This window comes from Erinaceus europaeus, chromosome 2 (assembly GCF_950295315.1).
Source record: "Erinaceus europaeus chromosome 2, mEriEur2.1, whole genome shotgun sequence".
NCBI lineage: Eukaryota > Metazoa > Chordata > Mammalia > Eulipotyphla > Erinaceidae > Erinaceus > Erinaceus europaeus.
The window spans coordinates 133,127,218-133,148,908 of NC_080163.1; the positions used below are offsets into that span (position 1 = coordinate 133,127,218).

The following is a 21,691-nucleotide window of genomic DNA, read 5'->3' on the forward strand; positions in this document are numbered from 1 at the left end:
TGGAAATGTTGGTCAAAGGCAATATGTATTTTTAAGTTTGTCAAAGGGCTATATCACTTTAGGGGCTAGGGAGATAACATAGTGATAGTTATGCAAAATAATTTCATGCTTGAAGGTATTTGGTCCCAGTTTCAATCTCTGGCACCATCATCAGCCACACCTGAACAGTGCTCTGGATTAAAAAATAAAAATAGTAGGGAGTTGGGCGGTAGCACAGCGGCTTAAGCACATGTGACGCAAAGCACAAGGACCGGCAGAAGGATCCCAGTTGGAGTCCCTAGCTCCCTACCTGCAGGGGAGTCGCTTCACAAGTGGTGAAGCAGGTCTGCAGGTGTCTATCTTTCTCTCCCCGTCTGTCTTACCCTCCTCTCTCCATTTCTCTCTGTCCTATCCAACAATGATGACATCAATAACAACTACAACAAGGGTACCAAAAGGGAATAAATAAATAAATAAATATTAAAAAATAATAATAAAATAAAAATAGTAAAGTCACATCACTTATAACTTCTACCAGCTATAACTTGAGAGCAATGTATTTTTTAGATTAAAAGGAATTTGTACTTGGAAGGAAAGTCTACATAATAAACCTGTCTGTATAAAAGATAGTAGAGGGCATATGGCACGAAGTGCAAAGACTGGCATAAGGATCACGGTTCAAACCCCCAGCTCTCCACCTGCAGGGGGGTTGCTTCATGGGTAGTGAAACAGGTCTGCAGGTGTCTGTCTTTCTTTCCCCCTCTTTGTCATCCCCTTCTCTCTCTATTTCTCTGTCTTATCCAACAACATGACAGCAATAACAAAAACAATAATAACAACAGAAATGATAAATAACAAGGGCAAAAAAAAAGATAGTACAACAAAACATGATTGGGCAAGAATTCAGAGACTCAAACATACTCATTTAAGAGGAAATCAGTACAGAATGAGCGATGAATTATATGATAATAATTAGACTAATAATAAAGAAGTTGGGTAAATATTGATATCCAGGAATAGGGGAAAAGAAGCTTATATTAAGGAGTCACCAGTGTAGGATTTAGTCCTTGACACAATGTGTTGACATCAGTATAATGCCTACCTACTGTAGAAGAACCCAAAAAGTTAGGATAGCAGTCATGTGTTTTGAAATCTGGAATTATTCTGCTAAATCTGAAAGATGGGGGAGGCTTGTTTCCAGATCAGATTTTTGCCATGGAAATAGCCACAGAAACTATCTTGTCTCCACAGTGGAAAGAGGTCAGAAGATCAGTGAACAAATTGTCATTGGCACCCCTGGGACTGTCCTGGACTGGTGCTCTAAACTCAGGTTCATTGATCCCAAGAAGATCAAAGTGTTTGTTCTGGATGAGGCTGATGTGATGATAGCTACTCAAGGCCACCAAGACCAAAGCATCCGCATCCAGAGGTAGGAGCTCCTGAGCCAAGAGGGACTTCTCTTTCTCCTTAAGTGCAGCATCTTCTGTTTTTACTTCAAACTCTCCTTGCTCCTGTCAGGTTCTTCATTCCAGTACTTTCAGAAGCATTTGTTGATGGGCTGTTTCTGTGTAGCAGGGGGCTGAGGAAAGAGACAGGGACTCTAACACCATTCCCAGTGTTGCCTCCATTTCTGTTCCTACCATCTCCCTACCATGCTTGGGCTACTCTACTTTGTCACTTCCTGGGGATGTTGACCATACAGGTCCTTCCACTGAAAACCACAGGGCTATGGCATTGGCCAAACACCTGTGCGTCTCCTTGCAGGATGCTTCCCAGGAACTGCCAGATGCTGCTTTTCTCTGCCACCTTTGAAGAGTCTGTCTGGAAATTTGCCCAGAGGGTGGTCCCAGAACCAAACATTATCAAACTGAAGCGTGGGGAGGAGACATTGGACACCATCAAACAATATTATGTCGTGTGCAATAACAAAGAGGAGAAATTTCAGGCCTTGAGTAACCTCTATGGGGCCATCACCATTGCTCAAGCTATGATCTTCTGCCATGTGAGTAGAAATAACAAGCCGCAGGAGGCCTGTGTGGGGAGGAGAGAGACTGTGTCTTTTCCCTTCTGCTCAGACAGATCCACTGAGGTGCAGAGGACTAGCTTCATTCTGTGTGGCCAGAGAGGAAATGGTCTGTGAAGATGTAAGACCATTCCTCCTCAGATATTACCAATAGTCAGTCTAACCTAAGCCCACTGAACTTTATTTATAGGTAATATGTTGAGGGAGTCAGGTTGTAGAGCAGCGGGTTAAGCACAAGGTGCGAAGCGCAAGGACCGGTAAGGATCCCGGTTCCCCACCTGTAGGGGAGTCCCTTTACAGGTGGTGACGCAGGTCTGCAGGTGTCTTTCTCTTCCCCCGTCTTCCCCTCTTCTCTCTCTGTCCTATCCAACAATGATGACATCAATAATAACTACAACAGTAAAAACAAGGGCAACAAAAGGGAATAAAATAAATTTATAAAAAGACCATATAGGTGTTATGTTATTAGAAAACTCAGGTGGAGGGTAGATAGCATAATGGTTATGTAAAGAGACTGTCATGCCTGAGGCTCCAAAGTCCCTTATACAATCCCTGGTACTGTCATAAGCCAAAGCTGAATAGTGCTCTGGTAAAAACAATACTAATAGGTAAAATGAAAAAATAATAATAAAAGAAAAGAAAACTTAAGGGGGCCAGGCAGTGGTGCTATAGGTAGAGCATATGTGTTACAGTGCTCAAAGACTCAGGTTCAGGCTACCTGCAGGGGAAGCTTCACTAGTGGTGAAGCATTACTACGGGTCTCTCTCTCTCTACACACACACACACACACACACACACACACACACACACACTCTGCAGGGGGAAGCTTCACTAGTGGTGAAGCATTACTACAGGTCTCTCTCTCCCCCTCCCTCCCTTTTCCTCTCTACCTCCTCCTTCCCTCTCAGTTGCTTTTTGTCTCTGTGCAATAAATATATAAAATAAAAGTCAATAAAAAAATAAAAGTAAACGCAAAAGAATCATCTGGTAATTTATAAGAAAGTAAATAAAAAAGATGGATACAAATTTAATATAGAAATAAGTCATTTTAGGGGCCGGGTGGTGGCACACGTTACAATGCGCAAGGACCCAGGTTCAAGACCCTGGTCCTCACCTGCAGGGGGGAAGCTTTGTGAGTGGTGAAGCAGGGCTGCAGGTGTCTCTGTCTCTGTCTCTCTCTCTCTCCGTCACCTCCTTCCCTCTCAATTTCTGTCTTTAATAAATAAAGATAATTTTTTTAAAAAAAACGTCATTTTCCACTACAACAATAAAATAAGGGCAACAAAAAGGAATAAATAAATAAAAATAAATATTTTTTTTAAAAGTCATTTTCCACTGGTCAAACAGCAAACACTTAAAAGATGGAAGGATAGATTCCATTAATAATATCAACAGTCTCCCTCTGCCACTATACTGGCAAGATAGCTTACCTAGATAGTGGGCTTCTTTGTTATGTGCATGACCCTGGTTCAAGCCAGGCCCCCGCTGTAGTAGAGGAAGCTTTGGTGCGATGCTGTCTTTCCCTCTGTCTCTATCCAAAAAAGTTGTCTAGGACCGACAAAACCATAGCAATCACAGAAAAATGAGTGATACCATCAAAACATCATCTGACTGAAACTTTTAAACTTATGGAAAAGATAGAATGGGGGAGGTTAACTCTTTTGGGTCCCTGAGATAACACTGTGGCTATACAAAAGGCCCCACGGCCCTGGATTCTATTCCCAGCATCATCATAAACCTAAGCTGAACAATACTTAGGTGAAATAGAAAGTTGAAAAATAAAAAAGTCCACACTTTTTTTTTTTAACCAGAGCACTGCTCAGCTCTGGTTGATGGTGATACAGGGGGTTGAACCTGGGACTTAGGAGCCTCGGGCATGAGAGTCTTTTTGCATAATCATTATGCTACCTTATGCTGTCTACCCCCGCCCCACACTTGATATTCAGCGGCCACATTGACTTTATCCATGTGTTTGGCTTTTTTTTTTTTTTTTTTGTGACATGTTTGTATGTTTTCCTTTTGCTGATTTATTTTAAATTGTAATTATGAATACTTTCTAAGAATGAGACATGTTACATTATAAATAAAAAACTGTTATATCTTTAACAGTGATGTGAATAAGGTTATCTCATATATACTTCATAGTTCATTTTCACCACACCTTCCCAAAGTGGTCTTTGTTACTTTAGGTACTGGTTGTTAAACCCAAGAACTTGATTGTTATATTTAGTTCTCATCTGTTGCTATTCCCTTAGTCTAGACTGATCTCACCTTTCTTTTTTGCTTTTCATTACCTGGACTTCTTGGAAAGTCTAGGCTAGAAATCATTAAGAATTTCTCTCAAACTCTTAATTCCCTTAGTGTGAATATTTGCTTTGATATTTTGTAAGATTACTACCCAGGGAACATTGTTACTTTAGCTACTGCACAGCAGGTTAATAATTTAAATATGTTTAACTCTTATGCTGAGTTTCGGGTAGAGCTTTCCAGCTCAAAAAAAAGTCTGTTAGGGTGCTTTCATTTCTCAAATGTTCTCTTCCTTCCAGACCCGCAAAACAGCTAGTTGGCTGGCAGCAGAGCTCTCTAAAGAAGGCCACCAGGTAGCTTTGCTGAGTGGTGAAATGATGGTGGAGCAGAGAGCTGCAGTGATTGAGCGCTTCCGAGAGGGCAAAGAGAAGGTTCTGGTGACCACCAATGTGTGTGCCCGAGGTGAGCAGAGTGTCCTGGGCGTGGCCCAGGAGATGGCGCATTGGATAAGGCATTGGACTCTGAAGTGTGAAGTCCTGAGTTCAATCCTGGGCAGCATATATACCAGAGTGATGTCTGGTTCTTTCTCTCTCTCCTGTCTTTTCATTAATAAAAAATGAAAAAGAGAGAGAGTGTATCTTGGGCTGCCAGGTTCCAGTAGCTGAAGAGGCTGTCATTTACAAGAAACTGCCATGGTGGGAGTCGGGCGGTAGCGCAGTGGGTTAAGTGCAGGTGGCACAAAGTGCAAGGATCAATGTAAGAATCCTGGTTCCCTACCTGCAGGGGAGTCTCTTTACAGGCAGTGAAGCAGGTCTGCAGGAGTCGATCTTTCCTCCTCTCTCCATTTCTCTCTGTCCTATCCAACAACGACAACTCAATAAAAACAATAATTACAACAATAAAAAAGAAACTGACATGGCTTGGAAGAAAGCAGCTGCCATTGGTGGTGACCTCCTTCTCTAAGAGAGACTGAATTCCCTCAGCAAAAAAAAAGAACTTTCACAGTGGGCCAGGCGGTGGCGCACCTGGTTAAGCACTCACACTACAGTGCACCAGGACCTAGGTCCCCACCTGCAGGGGAAAGCTTCACAAGTGGTTAAGCAGGGCTGCAGGTGTCTTTCTGTCTCTCTCTCTCTCTCTCAACCTCTTCTCTCAGTTTCTGTCTGTATCCAATAATAAAAATTAAAAAGAAAAAAGAAAAAGAACTTTCACAGGACCCAGGAGTGCTGATTTGGCAGAAGGAAACAGAAGGCATTCGAGTCTCAAGTGTAGAATGGCACCTGCTCATCCAGGGACATTCACTGAGCTTATAGCTGCTCTCACACACTTGTCTCCACCAGAGGCTCTCCTACCTGCCAGGGTCCTACTTTTTCACTCTGGATCCTGCAACATGCCCCTTGTCCCCAAATCTCAGAGCTGGTCCATCCCAGACTTTCCTTTCATCCAGAGCTGGTATGGTGATCGGAGTGTGGTCAGCAGTGGATTGTGTCTGCTTTCCTTAGTCCTCTCCACCTGTCTTTCATGCAGGTATCGATGTTGAGCAGGTGTCCATCGTCATTAACTTTGACCTCCCCGTGGACAAGGATGGGAATCCAGACAATGAGACCTACCTACACCGGATTGGACGCACTGGCCGCTTTGGCAAGAGGGGCCTGGCAGTGAACATGGTTGACAGCAAGCACAGCATGAACATCCTGAACAGAATCCAGGAGCATTTTGGTGAGTCTGTGGGGATGTCTTCTGCTGGACTTTCCTTATGGGGACAGGTCAGGGTGGGGTGAGGAAGCAGAGCTAAAGGGCAGGCTTGCCTGTGGCCTTGAGAGAGGCTTGTCCTGCATTCCCCTCCTCTCCTATAATTTGTTATTTCTCATCTGAAGCTGGAGAGTTTGGGGTCAGGGACTATAGTGACAGCCCCTCCAATGACCAGGCAGAGGGGCTGGGGCTCCCTTTGTGCTGTCAGGAACTTTTGTCAGGCACCAGAGGCCCATGTGTATCCTCTCTCCCTGTAGTACTGGCCCTCCCTCAGTGTGTATCTCTAAGGTAGTCCTGTACTGATCCATGAATCTTTTTTCTTTTTCCTCAGATAAGAAAATAGAAAGATTGGACACAGATGATTTGGATGAGATTGAGAAAATTGCCAACTGAGAAGCCCCACCAATCACTGGTGCCCACTCTTGGCACTAACCCTGCACGGGAGACAAGTGCTTTCATGGGCCTCTCACAGGCTTTGCCCGTCATCACAAAGACAAAGGCTAAAGTAGAGAGAAACTACCTACCTCATTTAAAATTACATTTGGACTTGACAAAAAATTGTGCAGATGATAGAAAAAGCAAAAGAAAAATTAATTCATTTTGGAATTTTTGATCCTTTTTAAGCCACACTTTTCTCCATCTTTGTAACAATTTAGTCACTGGCTCCTGGACCCCTTGGCTGTTTTTGGCTAATAAGGGTGTTGGGACCCATCTCTTATCCTGAAGAATTGGTAGAGGTAGAGAATGTAGTGTGAGAGAAGCCTGGCTGCATGGAATGTGTGGAGAAGAAGTAAGAGGCCTGTGAGCTACCCTCTGTCTCTTTACTGAGACCTATTATGAATGTCTCCTCCCCATTGGGGGCCATCATCCTTCTAAAATTTAAGACATCTGGAAACCTTTTTTTTTACCTCTGTTTTATGTACCAGAGGATTTCCGTTTCTCACTGAGTGAACATAAGATGTGGAGAGAAACATGGAAGTCAGAGAGTCCTGGATCTTGTGATTGGTCTGTCCAGAGTGAATGAGTCCTTGAAAGATTGGTACTTCCTTGAAGTGGCTGTCCACTCAGACACTGGTAATCAGCTTCAGGAGACAAACCAGGCAATTTTCTGACTGGCTCAGTGAACTGGTTCTTTTAATCCATGGCTGTCTCACTCTTTATGCCTAGTGTGGAGCAGCAGCTTGGAAAGGTAGTTATGACCAAGTGGTAACTCTGATTTTGCTATTCATTCAAAATAGAAAACCTGTTGGTTACTTTCATTCATACATTATCTGTATGAATGACAGGTAAATTAGAAGTGTATCATCCATTATGTTAAGAAATTTTAAAGTAATTATGAAACGCTTTACTAATCATGCTTTGGTTTTATTTGTATTTTTCTGCTTATTTGACTAATAATGTGCTCATTAAAAATATGTGTGTATCCATAAAGTGGAAGTGCTCTCTGATTCAGTTTTCTTATACAGTCTTGCTAGCAGCTTGGAGACTGTTCAGTATCTCACATTCTGCTTGCATGTTATCAAGCTGCTTTTCTTTTACAAAAACATGGGCACCTGCTCATCCTTGTACATCTACATCTGCCTTTTCATTCACACTGAAATTTTTTTGTTCCCATAAAGTCTAAAGCAAATGTTCCTGATGGGTTGGCTCTCCCGGACACTTACCTACTTGACTAAGTTTTTCTTTTTCTTTTCTTTTTTTTATTTATTGGATAAGGACAGTCAGAAATCAAGAGGGAAGGGGGTGATAGAGAGGGAGAGAAACAGAGACACTGCAGCCCTGCTTCACCACTTGCAAAGCTTTCCCCCTGCAGGTGGGAACCGGGGGCTCAAACCCAAGTCCTTGCGCATTGTAATACGTGCACTCAACCAGGTGCACCACCACCCAGCCCCCAGTTTTTCTTTTTCTTAACTGAATATTTAAAGAAGATTTGAGAGGATAGTGTGAAAGGTTCTCATATAGCTTCTCTGACCCCCTTTGTCCAGATTTCCCCTCCCCCCTTTTTAAAACAATTTATACTAGTCTAACACTCATAATTAGTTAATATTGATACATTATTTTTTATATTTTCTTTATTATTATTATTATTATTATTATTTTACTTTTGTTACCAGAGCACTATTTAACTCTGGCTTATGGTGGTGTGGGGGATAGAACCTGGGACTTTGGGGCCTCAGGCATGAGAGTGTCTATTTGCATAACCATTAAGGTGTCTACCTTCTGCCCTTATTTTTTATATTTCCTCTGCTCTTTTGTGTCCTTTTTCTTTTCCAGGGTTGCATTCAGAACATAATACATTTAGTTGTTGTGTCTTCTTAAACTCCTGGTTATGACCCCAGGCAGTTTCTTAGACTTGCAGTTATTGATAATTGACAGCAGCCTTCAGGTGTGCTGGTCAGAGGTTTTGTCCTTTATAGGACTATTTTGATGTTTTTCATGAGTAGACTGGAGTTATGATTATTAGAAGACACCCCCGCCCCCAAAGGTAAAGTTTCATTTTCATTACAACCTATCAAAGGTACTGTCAGCATGGTATCTATCATCAAAGTCACTGGTATTGGTTGATTTTTTTTCTTTTGATGTTGCTCTTGATGACCTGACCTGGTAGTGTCTGTCAGGTTGCTCTGCTGTGGAAGTCACTCTTTTCGCCTTCCCATACTTAATCTTTAGGAGATAGGCTGTTGACACTAGAGTGAGTTATATATAGGCACTCTCCTTACGGGAGGAGTAGCTACATAAACTACCTGGAAGTTTAATCATCTGCATAAGAGATTTAGCTCTTCTCCATTTGTGAGTTTATTCAATCACTCATGTAAGTATGGACTGGTGATATTACTTAATCACTTGATTAAGGTAGATTGGGTAATTTTTATTTTATTATTTATTTATTTTGCCTCCAGGGTTATTGCTGGGGCTCAGTGCCTGCACCATAATCCACTAATCCTAGAGGCCATTCCCCCCACCTTTTGTTGCCCTTGTAGCCTTGCTGTGGTTATTATTATTATTTTTGATGTCGTTTGTTGTTGGATAGGACAGAGAAATGGAGAGGAGGGGAGACAGAGGGAGAGAAAAAGATAGACACCTGCAGACCTGCTTCACCGCCTGTGAAGCGACTCCCCTGCAGGTGGGGAGCCGGGGGCTCAAACTGGGATATCTATGCTGGTCCTTGCGCTTTGCACCACCTGTGCTTAACCCGCTGCACTACCACCCAACCCCCGGATTTTAAAAATTAAATCAGCTGGGGAAGTTGTTCAGCGGTTGAGCACAGGACTTGTATGTCTAAGGCTCTGAGTTTGATCCCCATCACTGCATATACAGGAGTGATGCTTTGATTCTTTCTCTCATTAATAAATAGATAATTCAGAAAAAAAAAAGTTATTTCAATAATGTTGGGACCCATCTCTTACCCTGAAGAATTGGTAGAGGTAGAGAATGTAGTGTGAGAGAAGCCTGGCTGCATGGAATGTGTGGAGAAGCAGTAAGAGGCCTGTGAGCTACCCTTTTCTGTCTCTTTACTGAGATATCTTAAAGGCTAGGTGTTTCATTTATAGCAAAGAAAGCTGGGGTTTTAGACCCTTCCCTTGAGTGGTTTCTAGAATGGTATCTCATGGACACAGTGGTTTCACAGGAAGAACTGCAGAGACCAAGAGGTCCAAGGTGAGTAGAGGGTAGAGTTCTCTGGTCCCCTTTACCTATTTTAAGGCAAATTACAGATACAAAGTAAATACTGCAGGAATACCTTTCATGTGTCACTTTATATATTTATAGATTGCTTAAATTATTTTTAGGGGGAGGGTTGAAAAAAATTTATCCTGCTTATTAAAAGAAGAAAAGGCAAAACTATAGTTGAACAAGAAGATTGAACTAAGATGTATTCATATGCAGACCCTATCTGCTTTTCCTACTTTGTCCAGCCTTCTCTCTGGAAGGAAGCTGTGTTTCCAGAAAAAGCCTGTTTATTTTCAGGAAGAGAAACAGTTATTGGGGGAAAAGGTGTTAATTTTAAATCTACAGCAGCACAGATGAGTTCTGAAGCCCAGGGTTCAGCAAATGTGGGAAGAGGGGTATCTTTGCTTTATTTCTGGCTTGGTAGTCCCCCAAGCAAAGACTCACTGCAAGAGCTATAACTTTTTTTGGAAAGGCAGTGAAAAGCATTGATGCCTAATTCACACTCAGAAAGGATTTTTTTTTTTTTAAATCTAGCCTTATGGTTTTACCATCTCCCTTCCTCAGCAAGGAAGGATGCTTTCATGCATTGCCAAATATGCCACAGAAAGTAGTTCCTTGCCTTCTGGATGGATGGCTACACACAGCTGTTCCTATGATGGTTAAAATACTTAATGATTTTCTGGGGTTGGAAATAGTTCATTCAGTAGATCCCACACTTCACTAGGCTCCAGGACCTGGGTTCAAGCTTCCAGCACCATATGAGAACAACATAAGCACAGCAGTTTCATGAATGGTGGAATGGTATAGTGCTGTAGTGTCTCCTTTTCTCTGTCTCTTTCCCTTTCTGTGTCCTTGATTCTGAAATTAAAATGAAATAAATAAAACATCCCACCAGAATGATGAAATTCCACAGGCACAAAGCCCACTGCCAAAAAAAAAAAAAAAAATCCTCTCCCCATTGACCAGTGTGTCAGCCAGGTTTATATGTATCCGGCCCTATCTTCCTTTAAGTTATTTATTTTAATATATTTATTATTTTCCCTTTTGTTGCCCTTTTTTAAAAAATATTTTTTGAGAGAGATGCAGAGACAGATAAACACCAGGGCACAGCTCAGCTCTGGCTTATGGTGGTGCAGGGATTGAACCTGGGACTTTTGGAGCCTCAGGCATGAGAGTCTGTTTGCATGACCATTATGCTACTGCCTCCCCCCCCCCTTGTTTTTTACTGTTGTTGTAGTTATTGTTATTGATGTTGTGTGGTTAGACAGGACAGAAAGAAATGGAGAGCGGAGGGGGAGAGAAAACAGACACCTGCAGACCTGCTTCACTGCCCGTGGGGAGCCAGGGGCTTGAACCGGGATCCTTATGCTGGTCCTTGCACTTCGCATCACGTCTGCTCTGGCTTATGGTGGTACTAAGGGTTGAACTTGACCTGAGCTTCAGGCATAAAACTGCACAATCATTATGCTATTTCTCTAGTTCATATCCCTTTGTTTTAAACTGTTCTGTTCACTCTCTTATATGTTGCCTCTAACTTTTATAGTTTTTTATTTACGTTTTATTATTATTTTGCCTCCAGGGTTATTGCTGGGGCTTGGTGCCTGTACCACGAATCCACTGCTCCTGGAGGCCATTTTTCCCCCTTTGTTTTATCATTGTTGTGGTTATTATTATTGTTGCTGTCGGTGTTGGATAGGACAGAGAGAAATCGAGAGAGGAGTGGAGACAGAGGGGGAAAGAAAGACACCTGCAGACCTGCTTCACCGCTTGTGAAGTGACTCCCCTGCAGGTGGGGAGCCAGGGGCTTGAACCAGGATCCTTACGGCAGTCCTTGCGCTTCACACCACATGTGCTTAACTCACTGCGGTACTGCCTGATTCCCTTATTATTTTTAACCAGAGCACTGCTCAGCTTTGACTTATGGTGGTATGGGGGGGTTGAACCTGGGACTGGAGCCTCAGGCATGACAGTCTGTTTGCACAGCCATTATGCTATCTACCCCCACCCCTTTAATTTTTAAAGAAATTTATTATTGTCACTGAGATACAGAAAGAAGGGTAGAGAGAAAGAGAGAGAGACACCAGAGCACTCTTTAAAATTGCCACAGGGTTATGCTAGCATAAGGAATCCGCTGCTCCTGTTGACCATTTTATTTTATTTTGATAGGACAGATAGAAATTGAGAGGGGAGAGGAAGGCAGGGAGAGACCCCTGCAGCCTTGTGAAGCTTTCTCCTCCACTCTCCACTGGTGGGGAGCAGGGCTCAAACCCAGGTTCTCAAGCATGGTAATATGTGTGCTTAACTGGTGTGCCACCGACCAGCCCCTATGTTTCTCTCCATCTGAAAAAGCCCAGAGCAGTAAAGCCTAGTGACATTATGTATGTTGACATTATATATGTTGGATGAGAGAAAGCTCACTAGGTAAGGTAGATCTTGCCAGTTATGCTGCCCATGTTACAGCCCTGGCACTACACGGCAAACTCTACGACACTGGAGAAAACTTCAATGATACAGTGCCTCTATCTGAATGAAAAAACAAAGCAGCCTGAGAGCTGTGAAAAATGCACTAGTGGGCTAGGGATAGCATGTTTATGCAAAAGACTCATGTTTGAGGCTTGGAGGTTCCAAGTTCAGTCAGTCCCTGCACCACCATAAGCCAGAACTGAGCAATGTTGTAGTTTTTTTTAAAAATGCATTACTGACAGGCACACTTTTATCTTTGAAGAGCTCTGCAATGGGACTCATGATAAAGTTTAGAAATGTGTGTCTAGATGTCCAAGATAAGGTAGGCACATTCATAACAAGCCACAGTATGGTAATTAAGAATTCTGACCAGCACCAGATGGTGGCACATCTGGTAAAGTGTTCACATTACAATAAGCAAGGACACAGGTTCAAGCCTGGTCCCCACCTGCATGGGGAAAGCTTCATAAGTGTTGAAGCAGGGCTGCAGGTGTCTCTCTTCCTCTCTATTTCCCTCTCCCAATTTCTCTTGTCTCTGTCCAATAATAAATAAAAATATATATTAAAATTTTTTTTTATATTTATTTTGCCTTATGTTGCCCTTGTTGTTTTTCATTGTTGTTGTAGTTATTATTGTTGCTGCTACTGATGACATTGTTGCTGGATAGGACAGAGAGAAATGGAGAGAGGAGGGGAAGACAGAGAGGGGGAGAGAAAGACAGACACCTGCAGACCTGCTTCACCGCCTGTGAAGCGACTCCCCTGCAGGTGGGGAGCCAGGGGCTCGAACTGGGATCCTTACGCCAGTCCTTGCGCTTTGTACCATGTGCGCTTAACCCACTGCGCTACCGCCCGACTCCCAAATAAAAATATTTTTAAAAGATTTAGACAAGATTGGGTGTGTTCAGGGTGATTTGGCCCTAGACATTTTAAAAGATTAAAAAAAAAAAATTAGTGGACTGGGAGGTGGCAGCATGGATAAAGCATTGGACTCTCAACCATGAGGTCCTGAGTTCAATCCCAAGCAGCACATGTACCAGAGTGATATCTGGTTCTTTCTCTCCTATCTTTCTCATGAATAAAGAAATTCTTATAAAAAAATGAAAATTTATGACCTACAAGTATTTGGAACAGTAGTTAACTGATCATTGAGGTCCTTAGAAATAAATCATTTTTCTATTATGTGCATATAACGGAAAATTCTAGTAGTGTTGAGAAGCCAGTCACAGGTTAATTTTGGTGGGAGTCCACCTTCAGTTTCTAAACCTACCTCAGGTCACAGAGCTGCAGCCTTTCTCCAGGGGAATTCTAGGGCCCTTTGAGGATCAAACCTGACTTACCTAAGACATATAGCCTGAAACATGCAGACATGTGTGTTCACCTTCCCAAAAGGACCTATTTCCCAGAGTGACAATGCAGTAGGGAAGGGAGCATCCTGGACAATCTTATCAGACACAGACCTGATTGCCCATGTAGTCCACCAGTTAGAGCTGGAGCTTATTACAGGAAGTTATAGAGGGTACTCTGTGGTCAAGATCATTAAATAGCAGGTCTGATGAGACTATATATATATATATATATATATATATATATTTTTTTTTTTTGCCTCCAGGATTATTGCTAGGACTTGATGCTTTCACTACGAATCCACTGCTCCTGGGGGCTATTTTTTCCCTTTTGTTGCCCTTGTTTATCATTGTCATTATTATAGTTATTGCTGTCATTGTTGGATAGGACAGAGAGAAATCAAGAGAGGAAGGGAAATACAGAGGGGGAAAGATAGACACTTGCAGCTTGCTTCACCACTTGTGAAGTGACTCCCTTGCAGGTTGGGAACTGGTGGCTTGAATCAGGATCCTTGTGTTGGTCCTTGAGCTTAGTGCCATGTGCACTTAACCAATCTACTGCGCTACTGCCCAGCCCCCCATAATCTCATTTTAAGACAATTTCCTGAATCTCAGAAGAAATAAATTTACCACCTGGCAAAATCCCCAGTGGCAACCTGGCCATGGTTACATGGTGTAAGGGTTGTTCTGATGGGATGGGCTAAATCTATATCCCTGGAACTGCCTTCTAATCAATCCATCCCTAAGAAATTAATTAAAGCCCATAACACATCCTGGGGAAATTTATAGGGAATGGTACTGCTGTCAAACAGGATTTATACAGGGGTAGGTGATTTGCTTCTCATCCCATTTACCATCCAAATCACAGAAAGCAACAGTACTTTATTGCAAATGTAATCAAGTGATGGTCCAGGAGAGGGTGTAGTGGATAAAACATTGGACTCCCAACCATGAGGTCTTGAATTTGATCCCTAGCAGCACATGTACCAGAGTGATATCTGGTTCTCTCTCTTTCTCTCCCTCTCCTATCCCTTTCATTAAAAAATATTTTTTAAAAATATGTAATCAAGTGGTAATGTCAACCTGTGGTTCTAAATGGTTTGGTAAATGAAAGCAATAGTCGTTGCCAATACGGAAAGACAGATTTGGTGCAATTTTTTTTTTAAATTTTATTTATTTATTCCCTTTTGTTGCCCTTGTTGTTTTATTGTTGTAGTTATTATTGTTGTTGTTGTTGGATAGGACAGAGAGAAATGGAGAAAGAAGGGGAAGACAGAGAGGAGGAGAGAAAGATAGACACCTGCAGACCTGCTTCACCGCCTGTGAAGCGACTCCCCTGCAGGTGGGGAGCCGGGGTTCGAACCGGGATCCTTATGCCGGTCCTTGCGCTTTGCGCCACCTGCGCTTAACCCGCTGCGCTACAGCCCGACTCCCTTGGTGCAGTTTTTTATCCTAGAAACTATGAGTGGAACATTTGTGGTATTTCAACCTATATGGCAGCAAATTTTGAGTGGAAACTGGGTAAGAAATGGTTCTGTTCTAGGGAGATAGTGGAATGACAGTGCACAGAACTTGCATGAGAAGTCCCAGGTTTAATCCTGGCATCACCAACTGCCAGAGCCGAGCACTCCTGTGTCAGAACCAAATGAAATTGTTCTTGCTATCCTGCCAAGCAAATGTTATTAGAAGGGTGAAGAGATGGCTCACCTGGTAGAGACCCTGGCATGGGAGCACCATGGATGGCTCCTGGAGAGCTCTATGGGTGGTGCTATGGTTTCTCTGTCTTCTCTCCTAAAATGGAGAAAGTTGGGGTTGTGGGTGAGGGTGGAGAAACACATTGCAATGGTGTCACACACATGGGAGGCCCTTATTTCATCCCCTTAAACACAGCTGCAGCCTTATCTGGATCAGTCACAGAATCATGTATATGGTCACTCTGCCATTCTACACTAGTCAGTTATCTGCTGAGCACAGTGAATAAGCGTGCATAACTGAGAGTAAACATCAACGGAGCAGTGTGTAGGCACAATTAGTAATTCTTGGCAATGATTTCCCTCAGATGCAACACCTCTTTCTGTACTTCCCAACTTCTAAGTTTGGTTAGCTGGAAAGACTAGCCTTAGTTCTTTGATTCCTGAGCAAGGAGGCCTGGTCTCAGCAAGTATTCACTCTCCTTCCCATGATCCTTACACTCATCTCCCTGTTCCGTCAGCTCTGAACTTAGGAAGGTTTCCTTCATTCACAAACTGGGTCACCCAACGAACATCCTAGTCATACCCAGTTTACCTAAACCCAGACTCCTTCAGGGTGCCAGGGAAATGAGCCAAGCTCTGAGTGCTTGCTTCCATCCCATCTCTCAGCTGCTCAGGGAAGCTAAGAGAGAAACTTCAAGATCAGTCACCATCATTCTTCCTGTCCTCGTTGCACAGCTATGCCCATAACTCTTCCCTAGTAATTACTCTGTGAGAAAACTAGAGGGGTCAATGAATTTTTTTTCCCCTTTTTGCCTCCAGGGTTATCACTGGGGCTGGGTGCCTGCACTATGAATCCACTGCTCCTGGAGGCTATTTTCCCCATTTTTGTTGCTGTTGTTGGATAGGACAGAGAAATCAAGAGAGGATGGGAAGACAGAGGGGCAAAGATAAGACACCTGCACACCTGCATCACTGCTTGTGAAGCTACCCCCTGCAGGTGGGGAGCGTGGGGCTCGAACCGGGATCCTTAAGCCATTCCTTGAGCTTCGTGCCATGTGTGCTTAATCCACTGCTCCTGGTGATCATTTTGTTTTGCTTTTTCATTTTCTTTCTTTTATTTGATAAGGCAGAGAGGAGGGCAGGGTAGATTGCATAATGATTTTGCAAAAAGACAGTCAGTCATGCCTGAGGCTCCAAGGTCTCAGGTTCAATCCCCACAAACTATAAACCAGAGCTGAGAAGTGCTTTGGAAAAGAAATAAAAGTGAGATGGGAGAGACTTGTAGCACTGCTTCACCACTTGTGATGCTTTCCTCCAGTAGGTGTGCGGTGGGGGGCTTGAACCCTAGTGCATCTGCGTGGGAATGTGTTTGCTCAACTGAGTGTGCCACCACCTGCCCCACCCCAACATTTTTAGTCATTTCTCCATCACATCTCAACGTCAGATCCACCTTTTCCACAGCTACACATTCCACAACAAATGACTTTATAGTTTCCTTTTTTTTTCTTTTTATTTCAGAAAAAAGGAAGAAACTTTTTAAAAAATGTTTAAATAACTATTGCAGAAAAGGATATTGGAGCTGGATGCTGGGACCTACCTCTTCCAGAATGGGGATTTATTAATGGTTTAAACAGAAACAAAATGAAAAGGAATACAAATGAAATAAATTATTCTGTCAATACTGTTTGGCATAATTGCATTGTTTTATCATCTAAACACTCAAAACAGTCTCTTCAGGAAGCACTGAGATGAGACTGGCAAGAATGGCCGGTGCCTTGACATGGTGAGGGGAGATCCAAGAGGGATATTTCACTAAGGATCCCCCAAACCCACTCTCATTCTTTAATCTTATTTTTGAAACTGGGAACAGACTCAAGCTAAGTTCTCAATATATTAATTTTGAGGGGTGTCCACCACCCCACTCCAATCCTCCTCTAATATACTCCCATCTGGTTACTGTTCCCCCAGCCAGCTGCAGGAACTATACCAATGACCAGGAGGCTGCATAGTGGTGTCAACTCACTAAGTAAAAGGGTAATATTTGTGTTCATCACTGTTTGGAAGCTTCACAGAAGCCCTCTTCTTCCTAAACTTCCCCAGCCTTAAAGGGTGAGAATACGGTCAGCAGCTTCCTTGAGGGACTTAAGATGCGTCCAGTCATGCAAGCGGCTTCCAGTTGTAACTCCTGGTTGTTAAGCTTCACAGCCCTGATAGAACTGGAATTGGAAAGTGGACTAGAGGGAAGGAGGTGAATGTGGGGCAGGGGGCACGTGGGCAAAGAGGAGGCATGCAGGGGCAAGTCTACTCCCCAGCCAGGCTCCCGTTACTTGCAGGGCCAGCATAAAGTTTGAGAAGAATCTTTGTTGATCAACCACACCCAGCAACTTAACTAAATGAGCCCAAAGCAAATTCCACCCCCAAGCAAGAGATTTCCTATTCCTCTTTGGGGTGATGGGAGAAAAAGTTGCATGCACCGGGCAGCTGGGCACTCATCTCCAGCCTCCTTACCCACATGCTGCTCACCCTTCTAGAGCCAATAAATGTGTGTTTGTGTTTGTGTATGACAGCAAGAAGGGAGAGCGAAAGAGAGAAAGCAGCAGTGCCTGATTTCAGGGCAAAGGTTTTTTTTTTTTTTCTCCCTCCAGAACAAGTAAGCTGGTGAGAAGGCCCAAGGCCTAAGGGGAGAGACTAACTTAAAAAAAAAAAAAAAAAAAAAAAAAGGTTGGTTGTGTTGAACAGTAGGGGCCATGGGTCCACGTGAGGGAGAAGCACCTTACATTTGATGTGAGGGGGCTTCCTTGCCCCCCCCCCCGACCTGCCCCTTACACCTGTTTTCAAGAGTTAGGAGAATGCTGCCCCCAGGCATGGGGTGAATACAATTCTAGTTCTCAGGTGAGACACAAAATGCCCTGGTCAGAAAGGCCATTCCATAGGGTGGCCAAGGGGGGAAGAGGGAGGGACTCAATGCGCCCTCTAGATTCTCACTGCATTTCTTTGGTGGGTTCACACTCACCTATGCTCGGCCTGATCTAGAAAGGGAAGGTGGGGTCTGATTCTCTTGCAGGCCTGGAGTGATTTGAGGGCGCTGGCTTCCCCCCGGGAGTAAAGCTCGCTCTCAGGAAGCCACCTAGCCACCACCACCCCACCTCGGGAAGTGAAGCCGAGCTGTCGCTGCCATGATCCTTCCCCGCTGCTTCCTTCTGGTGTCCCTCGGCAAGCAACTGAGGCTCCTCCTGCCCAGCCTGAGGACCGCACTTCCCAAAGGGTGGGAATCAAACGCTACTCTTCAAAATCCAATAAAGAAAATGCTACCCAAAAGCAAAGGGGAATGGGGAGTGGGCGGCCGCTGGCCCGCCTCCGAAGGCCATTGATTGGAGGAGGCCGGATTCCAAGCCGGAAGTTCTCCTTGAGTCTCATGATTGGTTGGAGGAAACAAAGACTCCGCCCAACTGCAGCACTGATTGGTGCCAAACTCTGGTCAGGCCCCCAGGGTCTCATGATTGGTGCCGCTCTCGGGGCTGCAGCGGGATTTGTCCAGATCACCGCCGGCATCTCACCCGGCAGCCGAGAGCTTCTCACCGTCGAGGTCGAAGCCCGAGCCAGGTTCTGAGTCCCGCGCCTCGTGGCTGGGACGGAAGTGTAGCGGTCAAGTTGGCATCAGTTGCCCCGGTAGACCTCGATCTTGCTGGCCTTGGCCAGCATGTCAATGATGTGGGCCTCGAAGTCGGCGTCGTGCACTCCTGTCTTCCGGAACTCGCCCGCATACCGGTTGTTCTCCCAGTAGTGGTGCCAGTTGCCCCGGCTGTCAGCCCCGAACCCGTACACGTTCACCTGCGGGGGAGGGCGGCGCGGGTCAGCACTCACCGCAGACCGGGGCCAGGCAGTACAGGGTGCAGGAATGCAGCGACTCCAGAACACCCAGGTCTGGCGCCCCATTTCAGACCCCTTCCAACCCTTCTAATTACATCAAGTCCCAGTTTGAGGCTGGTCTGTGACAGCTCTCCAATCCCCTCCCTCCGCCTTTTAAAAAAAAATTCTTTTATTTACTATTGAATAGAGAGAGGAATTGAGAGGGGAGGGAGGGAGAGAGGGAGACAAAGAGACTCCTGCAGACCTGCTTCACTGTTTTCCCTCTGCAGGTGGGAACCAAGGACTTTGAACCCGGGTCCTTGCACACTGTAGTGTGTGCGCTTAACCAGGTGCGCCATCACATGCTCCCCCCACATTTTTCTTTTTTAATGAAAATGGAATATTTGTTTTTGTGGTCACTGGAGTTTCGCTGCTCCAGTCTTACTTTTCCAGATAGCGATAGACTCCACAGCACAGAAGCTTTCCTCAGTGCTATGGGGGCAGGACTGCTACCTGCATGGTGCTTGTGATAAGCAAGTCCACTATTCAAGTGAGCTATCTTGGACAGAAAAGGAGTGCTTTTATTTGGAAACTGGTCAAATACACTGAAGAACTTACTGGCCTAAATGTTTCATGCTGGGTATGAGCACTGAGGTGCATGGCACAGAGCTCTGCCCTCTAGGGAAACTAATCTCTATTTTTATACATGAAGAGAAGGCCTTGAAGCTAAGTGTCACTTCTCACTGACTCTTCACTGCAGTATTTACATTCCATTTGCTTCTGCTTTTATTTTAGGGCAAGCAATACTAATGATGACAGTAACGTTCTGTTTCCTTTTAAATAAATTTAACTTTTCAATGAAGTGATTTCAAATTTAGTAAAATCAGGAAAGTAGTAAATGGGAAATGGAGACCTATGCAGACTAGAAATGGAATCAAAGCCACTTGGTTTCTGCCTAGAAAAACATTCCTCTTAGTCGGGTGGTAGCACAGCGGTTAAGTGCAGGTCGTGCAAAGTGCAAGGACCCGCATAAGGTTAGTGGGTCGAGCCCCCGGTTCCCTATCTGTAGGGGAGTCGCTTCACAGGTGGTGAAGCAGGTCTGCAGGTGTCTTATCTTTCTCTCCCCCTCTCTGTCTTCCCCTCCTCTCTCCATTTCTCTCTGTCCTATCCTACAATGATGACATCAATAACAACACCAACAGTAAAACAACAAGGGCAACAAAATGGAATAAATAAATAATAAATAAAATAAATAAAAACAAATCAAACAAGAAAAACATTCCTCGAGCTAGTGCTCAAGAGCCAGCGCTAAGCCCTGAGAAATCCTGAATTTCTTTTGTTCAAGGAGTTCTATTATTTTACCCCCCCAATCCAGTACTCACCTCATCACACACATGCAGGGCAAAGAAAAGCACCAGCATCCCTGTGGAAGGGTACCGTCCATGATGCTCGGTCCACCTGTCGTGGATGTACTTGAAGAAGGCTGGGTTGTAGATCTGGACCTGGGGGGGAAGAAAACAGAATGAGCACATGAAGAGATTTGGGGGTCTGGAGACGGGCTAAGTTCAGAGCAGCTTCTGCCAATTCCTCCAGGCCTTCCAGTGGACTGGAGTAATGCTTTAGTATCTCTCCCTCTCTAAAAAAATTAAGAAAGGGCTGTCACTTGCCAGTTGTACATGCAAAAGTCTCTCGATTCATTGCAAGCACCAAACAAACATTTCAAGGTACCCAGGGGATTCATGAATGCCTTTCCTCCTTTTTGTCTGTGTTCCCTGATTTCTGTGGCCTCTGTGGAGGTCAGGCACACCAGCAGAGGGGGTCACTGGGAGAGAGTGAACCACAAGCTCAGTTATCTCCACTGCTTCCATTGATGTGGGGATGAAAAGGGGAACTTACCTTTTCTTTGTCTACTCGAAGGAAGGATTTCACTGGGGCATAGGTGCTGCAACCAAAGAAAAATAACATCCAGGATTAGGAGATAGCTCATTGGGTAGAGAGCACTTAAAGTATGTGAGGTGCAGGGTTCAGCCCCGATATCAAATGAGAGCACTATGGACAGCACCCAACGGAGTTACATGGCTGTTGGAACAATGCTTTGGTATCTCTCCCTCTCTCTAAAAAATTAAGAAAGGGATGTCACTTGCCAGTAGTACATGCAAAAGGTTCTTGATTCATTGCATGCACCAAATGAATATTTAAATGGATCCAGAGGATTCATGAATGCCTTTCTTCCTTTAAAAAAATTTTTTTAGGGGCCGGGAGATAGTGCAGCGGGTTAAGCGCACATGGTACATAGCGCAAAGACTGGCTTAAGAATCCCAGTTCGAGCCCCTGGCTCCCCACCTGCAGTGGAGTCATTTCACAGGCGGTGAAGCAGGTCTGCAGGTGTCCGTCTTTCTCTCTCCCTCTGTCTTCCCCTCCTCTCTCCATTTCTCTCTGTCCTATCCAACTACAGCAATAATAACAATAATAATAACCACATCAATGATAAGCAACAAAAAAAAAAAAAGGGAAAAAAACAGCCTCCAGGAGCAGTGGGTTCCTAATGCAGACACTGAGCCCAGCAATAACCCTGGAGGCAAAAAAAAATTTTATTATCTTTATTTATTGGATAGAGACAGCCAGAAATAGGGAAAGGAGTGGGAGAGACACCTGTAGCACTGCTTCAT

At 44.1% G+C, this 21,691-nt stretch overlaps 2 protein-coding genes across 8 annotated transcripts in view; one reads left to right on the top strand and one right to left on the bottom strand.

The window, feature by feature from the left end:
• Positions 1 to 7,432, top strand: part of LOC103116714 (ATP-dependent RNA helicase DDX19A) — a 35,247-nt gene extending 27,815 nt beyond the window's left edge. For both annotated transcript variants that reach the window (XM_007526665.3, XM_007526668.3), the window contains 5 exons: positions 1,231 to 1,408; positions 1,744 to 1,981; positions 4,549 to 4,711; positions 5,777 to 5,968; positions 6,333 to 7,432. In XM_007526665.3, the coding sequence (XP_007526727.1) occupies positions 1,231 to 1,408; positions 1,744 to 1,981; positions 4,549 to 4,711; positions 5,777 to 5,968; positions 6,333 to 6,394 (833 nt within the window). In that variant the 3' untranslated portion in view covers positions 6,395 to 7,432. The remainder of the gene's footprint in view (positions 1 to 1,230; positions 1,409 to 1,743; positions 1,982 to 4,548; positions 4,712 to 5,776; positions 5,969 to 6,332) is intronic.
• ST3GAL2 (ST3 beta-galactoside alpha-2,3-sialyltransferase 2) overlaps positions 904 to 21,691 on the bottom strand; it is an 88,561-nt gene continuing 67,773 nt past the window's right edge. For 4 of the 6 annotated variants that reach the window (XM_060185201.1, XM_016189803.2, XM_007526664.3 and 1 more), the window contains 3 exons: positions 20,919 to 20,964; positions 20,405 to 20,524; positions 16,656 to 19,004 (listed from right to left, as the gene is read on the bottom strand). In XM_060185201.1, coding sequence (XP_060041184.1) covers positions 18,831 to 19,004; positions 20,405 to 20,524; positions 20,919 to 20,964 — 340 coding nt within the window. In that variant the 3' untranslated portion in view covers positions 16,656 to 18,830. Of the gene's footprint in view, positions 1,559 to 15,186; positions 15,271 to 16,655; positions 19,005 to 20,404; positions 20,525 to 20,918; positions 20,965 to 21,691 lie in introns of those variants that run through there. The other 2 variants (XR_009548262.1, XR_009548263.1) reach the window with 2 other exon arrangements.